The sequence below is a fragment of the Equus asinus genome, chromosome 8 (genome assembly GCF_041296235.1).
Source record: "Equus asinus isolate D_3611 breed Donkey chromosome 8, EquAss-T2T_v2, whole genome shotgun sequence".
Taxonomy (NCBI): Eukaryota; Metazoa; Chordata; class Mammalia; order Perissodactyla; family Equidae; genus Equus; species Equus asinus.
In genome coordinates, this window is record NC_091797.1 from 52,469,969 (window position 1) to 52,481,334 (window position 11,366).

The following is an 11,366-nucleotide window of genomic DNA, read 5'->3' on the forward strand; positions in this document are numbered from 1 at the left end:
GCTCATAACAGCACAGTGCCTACAGGACTCAGACCAGGCCATAGTTTAGCTACATTTATCTTTTAAATCTTTGTCCTTCTTGAGGAACCTGTTTTTTTATCCTGTTCTCCTTCCTCTCTAGATTTGTTCATAAAGGTTAGAATAGGAAATGCTTGTAAGATCTTTCTTAACTAGGTTTACACTGCCCGGCTCAGTCATTTACTAGCTATGAGACTGCACTTCTGGATCCTCATGTGTAATGTGGGCCCTTAATATCGTACACAGTGGTTGGGATGGTTAACAACTTTAAGGAAAGGACAGGGTTAGTTTAACATTGTTAGTCATCTGTGGGTAACTTTTGAGTGATTTGCTAAAAGAATATATCCCCAAAAGTGGGTGATTTTGTTAGATACACCTCTATTTCTGAAAGCACTCTAGTTGACTGCTGTCGCCATTCTCTTGAAGGCAGAGAATGCTAGAGAAGCTGTATTTGGAAGCAAGGTCTCCCTTAAGCAGGAGGTTCTAGAGCAAACCTTCTCAAAGAAATGGGCAAAACACAAAAGCACTGGTGACTGGGTATTTATTGAGACAGAATACAAATTGGTGGCATACAAATTATTAAAAATAGAATGCTGAATTTCATTTATAGGCAAGCCATCAGATAGTGTTTGTGGGTCAAGTCCTATAATGAACTACAAGGAAATATAGATACACATTTTGAAATAAGAACTTTACCCAGGCAAGCACATACTGTAAAACTTTTCGCCTTTGGTATAGGGTAATGGGGAATGGTAAGTAACTGAAATGATACTTGTCAGATTTTAGGAATACTGCTGTTAATCAGGCATATTCTTTAAAAGAAACAATAGCCTGTTTTAATAGGGATAAGTGCAGAATGAAAATATTTAATACTCCCAGACCTCTCAAAAAGCTTTATTCCCAAGTAGTAAGTAGTTTCAATTAATTTTCAACTCCTTTCTACCGTTCTTTTGCTGGAAATACTTATGCATAAGTGAAGCACCCAAAGTCACTTAAGGGAACAAATCCTTTTAAAGTAGAGTTAAAACAATTTTTACTCTCATTTGAAACAATAAACACTGAAGACTCATTTTTATAATTTAGAGAAAGTGGTCCTCAAATACAGTGCATCTTTTTCAATCCAAAATAATCTGAGTGAAACTGGAAGGTAAATGTTTACGTAGAAAGAAGTAACTTCTGAACCAGTGCTATACAAGTAACAGTTGGGCAATATTTTAAAAGCTTACTATCCAAAAGTGTTAGCTGTATTTCTATAATCACACATTAATCTAAAAGCAAGGCTTGCCGTCACTCTCACTTACCTACCTAGGCCCAGCATGAACATGGTCAGTATGTCAAGACTTCTCAAGGTGAACTAGCCACTGGGGCTACTTTTAGTAATTGGGTACTGAGATTTTCTAGGTGCTAAGTTAACTGCCTGTTCTGTGGTTTTATTTAGGGCATATTCGTTGAAATAGTATTCTCACTCAGCTTGACTCCTAATTTTTGTTCCCCTATTACTTATCTTGTAAAAGTGATGAGTAATGTTTGTACTATGAAGACAACTTTCTTTTTGCCTTTTTAGGTTAGAGCTTCTGCATGAGAATTATACTTTGACACAGAAAATTAGCATCAGCATCTGGATAACTGAAATAAACTAAATAGAAAAGTATTGAGAAGAGGGAGGTTCCATCCCCCTCAAGCCAGAGAGAAAAAAATGTGACTCCTCCTTCTTGCCTAATGTCATTTTTTCCAACAATTTGGAACCAAAATCTCTTTCCCTAAGTGCCAAATTCATAAACAGAAACAGACTTGGATTTTGTTGTAAAGGCAGACAAAGTAATATTTCTATTTATTTCATAGGGCTATACAGTATAACTTGAATCCTGAGATGGGTCGAAATGAACCTACATAGATATTAACCTGAATGACTCAGGTATGGAAAATGTACAGTATTTTAATTATAACTACTGTTTTTGTTTTACTGTACAAATAAAAATAGCCTAGCTGGCAAACTGTCCAATTATCTGAGAAGAAATTATACATCAGATGTATTCCAGAGCTACAGGACTGAAAGACATTTCAACCTGAATTCCCAATCAGTGGCAAAAGTAGTGTACACCCCAGCGCTAATGTGTATGCTACTAAGCAGTAAACTTATGTAACAATTCCTAATTTCTGGTCTTAATAACAAAATAGTGGGTTGTTTTTTTGGTTTGGTTTGGTTTTTTTACTGTGATGGGCCGTAACACTTTAAATACCTTCCTAGAGGCTACAAGTGAATGATCTGTTTAGTACTTTGAGACACTTAGGCTTTCCGTGATGTTGGATTTAACATAAAGTTATTTTGAAAAACATGGTTCATGAAATTTTACAATAAAAATGTATTCATAAGAAACCTGTTAAGGTTTCTATAAACATCAAATGTGAATATTTTCACAGTTGTAAATTTCAAAGAAAAATCCAATTTAAAAATTGATACAATGATAATGCACGTCTTGCATTTGCTCTTAAATGCCAAAAATAAAGCCTAGATTGATCCTTTAAGCAATCTAATTATGAACTGTCCAATACAGTTTAGTGTTTTTTTGGAAAATAATATCAAAGTTGGAGAAAATGCCTCAGAAACAAAACTTTTCGTTCAGGTATATCTCAACACAGCTAACTGGGCCATCTGAAAACGCACACACATATACTTAAAACTCCACAACTTTGCTTCAATAGAATAAATTAAAATGGCAATACACAAAGTATTACTTAGCTCAAAACTTCCTTCAAAACATTATCCTTGGCAGTCCCAAAATGAGCTTTTGGCCCACAGAACCAAAGAACTTAGAATAATGTCTGGAAATTCTACTCTTCCTTGTTATACAGAGAACAGTCCATAATGGGAAAATTGCTAATACTTCACAGGTTACTAGTATTTAATCATCAAATACTAAGATTATTTAACTCGTTTCAAAAGTTATGGAACTATATAAAATATAAAAGGAAACTAACTAGTATGTGAATACCCTGTGTATAAAGAGAAGATATATTCGGAACACTGAGAAGCACTAATACTTTCTTCATGCTGCACACATACCGGGAATATTGTTTTACAGTCAATATGCAACAGTTTGATGGAAGTAATTTTTCCCCACATATTTATAGTTTGATTTTGGGCACTGAAAACACTTGCACATGAATTTTAAGATAAATTTACAGTAAAAATTTACTTTTTCCCCCCATCAAAAGCAATCACTAACTTACCTTTTCATTATCAATAATATAGCAATATGACTTAATACTTTTTCATCATCATGCAAAACTTGCCCCAAAGTCCATGTGTAAGCATTAAGAATAGCTGTAAAGTTACATCATTCCCGCAGTAAACTGCGGTACAGATTTCACAACTTCAGGTCAGAGAACTGCTGGGCCTGCCTCACTACCCACTTTCCCTTGAGCTGAGTCATCACCACCTCCTGGGATGGGAGATAAGTGGATTATCAAATTTGTGTCCCCACTCCCTCCCCCCAAAAGGCAAAGACAATTTCCCCAAGAAGTGTTAACTAAAAGATGAATACTGTGTTTACAAAACACAACTGGACATATTCCATTATTCTGGGATAAACCAAAATAAATTTTTAAGGTTTCATTTGGCGATTTCAAAGCTGAAAAGGCTTTCAGTCAATTCTAATGCCTTAGATCTTAAGAAAGTATACTGTCAGTTGTTGATTATGAAACCACTTGCCTTCTTTTTGATCTAAAAACTTTAACACTTGAATTTAACAGATTTTCTTCTGAAAAAGTTCTTTGGCATTCAAGTAAAATCAATACTTCCAGAATAGTCACCTGCATCACACTGGAGCGACTGCTTTAATTTCTAAATCATCAATTAATGTGACCCAGGGATACTGATGGCCTTGATACATAATTTAGTCTTGTCATTATTCCAGAGTATGGAATTCAGGGCTTTTTTGGGCATCATCTGACCCCATTTCTTTTTACCACAATGGTTCCTGCTACAATGTCATAGGCTGTTCGATTATGCTGAAAAAACAGCAGTGTGATGAAAGCAGGGAAAAAAGAAGCAATAGAAAAATTCTTGATCAAAGCTCGTATAGTGGACCTAAAAAATTAAAGCAAAAAATATCTGGTAAGTTGTCTACCAACCACATAGAGATTGATAGTATTCTATAAAGTTCAAAATATGTATTTAAAGCATATTTAAAGTGTAGTTGAGAGAATTTTATCTGAGTTACTTTCAAGTAGCATTATATTATGATCAAACCACCCGGGCTAGTTCTAAAGACTTCATACAACATAAAAGTTAAGACTTTAGAACTTTCACATGAAAGCAGTAGTAAACATGTATTAGAATGTGAACTAAAAGTTTACAGTATTTTCTGGTATTTCCTTTTACTTACCTTTTTCTACAGTCACTCACTACTGTGTGATTATCTTCTAAACTCAGTATGCTTACTTCTACCTTGTGTAAAGTACCAGCATTTTAAATTACTGTGTATTCTATTATCAGCACTCTTCTTTCTTTATGGGGTCCTGTAATTAAGGAAAGCTTTAAAAAGCTTTCAACAACTGCTCGGAATAGAGAATAATCCTAATAATGTTAGATTTCTGCCTTTTAGTGCACTGAAAGGCTATAGAAAAGCCCAGTGGCTAAGAGTGTGGGCTCAATCCAGACTAGTTGGTTTTAGATCTGTTTTCTACCAACTACTAGTCGTGTTCCACATCTGTAAAAAGGGGATAATAGTACCTATCTTATACGGTTGTTAGGATTAAATTAGTTAATACATACGCAGTGTTTTCAACAGTGCTTGGCATATAAGAGGTGCTCAACAAACATCAGCCATTATGGACTCTCATTAAAAGTAGTAGCCAAGATTATTATAATCACAAAATTGTAAGGAAATTTTGACGATGTCAGCAAAATCAAGGCTTCTTCTAGAGTCTCTTGTTCATATTTCTTTATATAACAATCCAGCTCTGAATCACTGGCAGCAGTTCCTGCCAGTTTCTTGTATTGCTCAACGGATTACCACCTACTCACCTCCACAACTTCCATTATCACTGTCTGTACCTCCCCCCACAGCCAGACGCCAACAGCGAGCCATGAGTACTGGGAGTATTACAAGTTCTATCACTTAAGAGCAGGAGCAAGATGCATGCATGCATAGCTGTCAAAACTCTTACTGCCTATTCAAGATGGGGTAATGACAGGGACTACCAAGCGGAAGCTCAAGGCAGATCAGTAACCCATTATCCAGAGATCTAGAGGATAAAAAAGCTAGGCACAGAGCCCTGCTATCGATAGCATCAACAGCCAAATCAGCCTCTCATTATTGTGACTTATATTTCATAAAATGGTTATCTTGAAAATGTATACTGAAGAGGGGTCCACAATCAAATAACAGTATTGAAAAACTCATAAACTTTGTTTCAAACTTAATAAATGTAAGCCTATCTATACATGCCATGAAAAAGAAAAAAAAAATACCAACATCCTAAAAATACTATATCAAATGGTATAACTTAGGAATTATATTACTATACTTAAATTTTTTTTTCATAAGTACATAGATTAAGCTAAGAAAAGAACTTACGTTGTAATGCTAACATTTGAGGAAGGGATCACTAAAACCCGACTTGGTGCAATAAGCACTGATGTGTCACATGTCACAACTCGAAGCCCTAGCAGGAACTTCCCTGGGGTAGCTCCACCTGCTCCCCAAATGCAAATTATCTAAGGAAAGAAGGATAATTTAGAAATAATTTACTGGCTCTACTATACCAATTTTAAAGGTAAGTTTTCCTGCTATACTATAAATGTTTTAAAAATTTCAAGTTGAAAGAATTTCATAGAATACTAAATGGTTAACTTTTTAATGCATTTCTGCAGGTCTATCATCTTCAATACAAGATTTCTACTGTAATATTTCTCTATGACCCATTATATTTTTTAGCAAGTTGTTTCTATGGAAAAATACATTTCAAGTTCCACAACCAACTTATATTTTTGAACCACAAGACAAAAATACATTACAAAGAAATTGCAAAATGTCTCCATTCAGAAACTTTTTTTTAACTTGAAAAGTATTACGTTAATTAAAGAAAACTTGGAAAAAAACAGAACGAGACATTTGACAAATACATGACTATAAATTTCCATTACTTTTTTGTCTTGGGCTGATACTCTAAAATTAGATTGTTAACTATTAATGTGCTAAAGCCAGCAGCTTACCTCATAGAAACAAACTAATAATCTGTATACAAGAGCCACAGCCATCATTTTCTGCAAGTCTTCCATTGACGTGTCCTCGTCTATTTCTTCTATTATATAGTGCATAGCAAACTTAGAGATATCCCTACACAAAATTAATAGTTGGGGGTTAGAAAGAATTAGTTACCAGAGCAGCTGCTTTTTTTTTTTTCCCATTAGTGTAAGTCACAAACTTTAATTGAAATTCTAAACTAATCTTCAGGTTTCCAACCATCTAGTTTCACAAAACGTTCCTTCGATCATTCAACAAATAAGCAGCACTATCACGAGCAGGCACTGGACTAGCCCTGGGGATAGAACGGCGAATGCGTTCAACATGGTCTCTGCTTTCCTGGAGGTTCTAACCTAGCAGGGAAAAACAGTGATAAGTAATAATAAAGCGGGATAAGGGCTATGATAGGGAACTGCAGGGTACTTAGAAACACATACTAGGTACTCTTAACTTAGTGAAGGCTTCCCAGGAATGACATTTGAGATCTAAAGGATGAAGAGAAGTTAGTCAAACTAAGAAGGGAGAAGTTCCAGAGAGAGGGACTAACGAGAGAAAACCCTGGAGCAAGTGTGAGGGAAGCTGTAGGCAGTTTAGTATGGCTCAAATATTAAGTGTGAGAGGCGACAGTGACTAGGAAATAAAGGCATATGTAAAACCCTATGAAAACATTAAGACTTTATCCTGATGGCAGTGAGAAGCCTCTGAAGGGTTTTGAGGCAGGAGAGGGGCAGAATCAGAATTTGTGATCTCTCTCGTGTTCTATCAGAGACTGGATGGAGATAAAACAGGAGACAGGACACTGAGATACCAGTCAGAAGATTTTTGCTATAACCCAGGCAAGAGATGACTGACTGGACTAGGGAGAAGCAATGACAATGACAAAAGGTCAGACAGCAAAAAGAGGAAATAGTCTGGGTTGAAGGTCAGGAGACAGCAGAAAGGAGCGCTTACCGGATTGGCTGTGTCGTGGGGAGGGGAGGGAGGGAGGGAGAGACAGGGAGGAAGCACAGTAACATTCAGACTGCTGGCAAGGGCCCTGAAATTTCACTACCAGGGTTTGAACTTGACTCTCACTTATTACCTTTCAAACTTTGTAAATTCTGGGTTTACATTCTTGTAAGCCCAAATTTCAATCTCTATAAAATGGAGGTATTAACCTCTGCCTCACAGTGACGGTAAGATTACACAAGAATCCATCTAAAGAGGTGAAGTCAATGCCTAGTTTGGAGAAAGTCCTTAGCAACTGATAACCACTATTATGATCATTCATCTGAAAGAAGGATTATTCAAATAAATGGCTCACTTTGCAGTTCACTTGGGACTTGCCTGATCCTATCTATAAGCAATCCCCTTCGGAAAAGCCATCTGGCTGATTATTAATACTTCATCTACCAAAAACTCTTAATGCCTTTGTCTTTAGGTACTCCACTCTGCACGAGGAAATTAGTCCTTGACCTAAGAAAACAGTGACTAAAATCAAACCAGGTTTGGAGTTTCCTTTTACCTACTTTTGATAGATGAGATTCCCACAGATCTTGTAGAATTTATTAAATGTTTTTCTCTCCTTTGTAGTTATTTCTTAAAACCGACAAGATAAAAACAAACCTGAAAAAGCTCCTAAAGAACTCATGACACTGGCACACAGATTATCCGTAGTCACTTGCAGGCATGAACGGAACTTAAGAAAGCAACATCTCTAGACAGTAGGCATTAAAACCTTTCTGCAAATGGCCTGAACTTACTTTATTCCACTGAGGTGCATAATGCTTAAGACAATGGTTGCTTTTATAAAGAAGAGAATAAAGAAATCCACCATCTCTGCCATAAATCTGTGGGCCAAGGACGGAATAACATACTCTCTGCCTGCAAAAAAAAAAAAGGAAAGAAAAAATTAGGAATACTAATCATTTCACAGAGGGCTTGGAACACTAGCCAGGTAATAAATGGGGAAGGTAAAGTCAAGATACAACTTAGCCATAAGAAACAATTTCTAACCTTGCAACAATTATTGGTATTGACTCCATCAATAGTGCACGTAATGACTCCATCGATAGTGCACGTTATTAAGATATAGCAACCCCACTTCTCTATTTCCTGAACAGTTTAAAGTTTGCTTTCACGTCCATCATGTTGAAAAGTGGTTTCACAGATAAGTTTAATTATTTAAGGTACTCAATACATTTCACTAGGGACTCAAATGAGAATCCAGGTGATCACAGCCTATGACACAAAATTAAACTTTTTTTTCTTTTTTACCAAAAATCAAGGTTAAGTATAGACAATTAATACAAAGTAAATCCCTGTGTTCCTCACATTACCACCTATTCATTTCGTTTGTCTTGCTTTCTAGGTAATAAATTCAAGGATTACGAATCTGTCATCCTAAATTCTAAATGGGATCTAATTCCAGCATCAACTAGTTCTTGTCCCATATATCTGTGGGCTGAATAAGATAAAAGTCTAAATAATAAACTAAAAAGTGCAAGCAATTCAAAATATTCTAATTCCCATACAGAACTAAACAGACAATATACAAGATTACGCCAGGGCCCAGTGAAAGGTTTATAACTCCAGTGGTAATCATGTAAATCTCTTTTTACATCCGTCAGTTCCACCGTCCTTAATATACCGGGAATACGTAATTATATTAGTTACATATTCTATGTTATCGATACCATAAATCTTATAGTACAACATATAGATAATGTATAATAAATCCACGTCTGGATTATTTCCAGCATTGCCAGTCAACCCCTCCACCCCCGCCCCGTCCCCAGAGTGTGGGTTTGTCATCTGAGAATTACGCTCTGCATCTCACTCTCCAGAGCGTGGCGATCACGGTTAAGAGGACGGAAGAGGGGCCAAGATTGCTTTACGCTTGGAAACTAGTCCCAAGAGGAAGGCAATCCATTCGGAGTGCCAGGTCTAAGGGAAGAGGAAACCGTCCAGCCCCGCTGGACGCTTCGCAAACGGACGCCTGGGCAAACGAAGGCTGATGCCCACGGACACAGCCCGGTCCGGGCGGCCGCGGCAGGTACCAGCCGTCACGAGCCTGCCCGCCCTGCCCCGGGAGCGCCGCGGCCCTTGCCGCTCCGCCCAGCCTCTCCCCCCGCAGCGCGTCTCACCTGCCTGCTGCCCGGTCTCGCTCGGGGCTCGCGAAGGGGCGGCGGAGCCTACCCTCGTCACTGGGGCTGCCCGGACGGCTGCCTGCCCGTGAGGAGCCCGGGGTCCCAGGCCCGCGACGGGGGCAGGGGTGGGGACGCCGGGAGCCGCCCCCGGCTCGGGCCCCGCGGCCGCGGCGCTCAGGAAGTAGAAGGGGTTGTAGTAGCCGAGCTGGGGGGTCTGCGGCCCGGCCGGGGGGGCGGCGCCGGCGGCCGAGAGGCAGCTCGGCGTGGGCGGCTGGGGGCTGCAGTAGGCGGGCAGGGCGGCCAGGCCGCTGTGCCAGGTGAGGTAGCCGCAGTAGGACTGCCACAGCCACTCGTGCACCTGCCGGGAGTACTCGCGGGCGCTCAGCCGCGCCGGCCTCTCCCGGGGCGCCGCGGCCTCGGGCGCCTCGCAGCCCGCCGGCTCCTGCGGCCCCGCACCGGGGCTGGAGGCCGCCTCCCCCCGCTTCCCGGGCTCGCGCGGCGGCTGCGACTCCTCGGCGGCGGCCGCAGCGGGCGCGAGGCCCAGGGCGGGGGGCCGGCCCGGGACCTGGGGCTCGGCCTGCGACCCGTCCCGGGGGCGTGGGGCGGCGGCGGCAGGAGGGCCTCTCAGGGAAGGGACGGGCTCGGGGTCCCCTCCGCCGTCGTCCTGCCCGGGAGGGCGGCCTCGGGCTTCCTCTGGCCCCTCTGCCATCGTCGCCTCAGCAGCACCCTCGGCGATCCTGTCACTGCGCCCTCTCCCTCCCCCACTGGGCCCTCCCCAACGGCCCGGTGGCCACCGCAGCAGCCGCAGGCGTCAACAATCCGCCACCGGAAGCGGAAGCCCCGCCCCTCAGCAGCGACGCAGGCCGCGGGGCGGAGCCGGGCAGGGAGGGCGTGGAACTGGGGCTGTGGGGCCGTGGGCTGGCCTGGTGGGACTCGCGGGCTTATTGGCTGTTGGGCATAGGCTGTCACCCAGCGCCGCCTCTCTCGCTCTTAAGGTTTTCATGAAGGCCCAAGGTTTCTCCAGATCATCCACGGGATGTGGACTCGGGCTGTCCCGGGAGAAACGGCTGATGGAGGAAGACGATTTCCGAGAGGGGTCCCAGAAGTCCGCGCCGCCTTGTCTGTTACCGAACTGTTTTAGTCTCCAGGCACTGGGCTCGTTGCTTATTTCCACCTGCGGTGTTCCAATTAAACTACTCCTCGGCCATGTGTACTCAAGAAGGTGGTACAAGACGTATCCCCTTAAGAGGATAAGAAATTAATAGTCAAACTAGGATATAGATCAATATAGTATGCCTCAGCTGCAGAGGTTTTCATTGTTAAGAGAAGGGAAGAGAGATAATGCTGATGGAAGAGCTAGACGCTGTCATCATCCTGGAGCTAACGTGTGTCCATAAAATCTTAGTTTCCACTGCTGTAGACACGAACTTACTACGCCAGTAAAACTGCATTTTCTCAAATCCATTGTCTCAACTTTTGGTGCCCTTTATTTTGTGTTAAGGCAAGGCCCTGTTCATTGTCCAGGGCTTTCAGCCTTCTCTGAGTACCCTAGCCCAGGCACGATTTCTCCTTCCTCTGAACTATAAATAACACCTTACATATTTATATGTTAATGTACTTTCTTATTTCCTCAAGTTGATTGAGTGATAGGAGTATGTCTTTGTATCCGCAGTACCGTACAGAAGACCTACAGTGGCCAAGTACTGTGGGTATACTTAGTCCTAACGACATGGAGAATCATTCTTGACTTTGTTTTGGGAGATATAAAAGTGAAAAGGTGTAACTTTTGCTGTTAAGAAGTTAATGATTTAGCTAAAAGGTGTAAATATTCCCCTTAAGAAGCTATAGAGAAGGACTTTCACTTGAAGACCTATTTATGACAATATGAGTATAATGTGAATCCAAAATAAGGGAAAGATCATGGTGGCCTGTAGCTAGAAAGGTTACCCTTACAAAGTTGGTTTTAAAA

At 41.1% G+C, this 11,366-nt stretch overlaps 1 protein-coding gene across 2 annotated transcripts; it reads right to left on the reverse strand.

Moving 5' to 3' along the window:
• Nucleotides 1–542: 542 nt before the first annotated feature.
• Nucleotides 543–10,241, reverse strand: FAM8A1 (family with sequence similarity 8 member A1). 2 transcript variants are annotated; one of them, XM_044773200.2, is made up of 5 exons: nt 9,395–10,238; nt 8,012–8,132; nt 6,239–6,362; nt 5,601–5,740; nt 543–4,108 (listed from the first exon to the last, which is right to left on the reverse strand). In XM_044773200.2, the coding sequence occupies exons 1-5, from the start codon at nt 10,104–10,106 to the stop codon at nt 3,964–3,966; spliced, it is 1,242 nt and encodes a 413-aa protein (XP_044629135.2). In that variant the 5' UTR covers nt 10,107–10,238; the 3' UTR covers nt 543–3,963. The 2 variants fall into 2 exon arrangements, with proteins under 2 accessions (XP_044629135.2, XP_044629136.2); XM_044773201.2 differs by lacking the exon at nt 5,601–5,740 and having other exon boundaries at nt 9,395–10,241.
• Nucleotides 10,242–11,366: the final 1,125 nt, after the last annotated feature.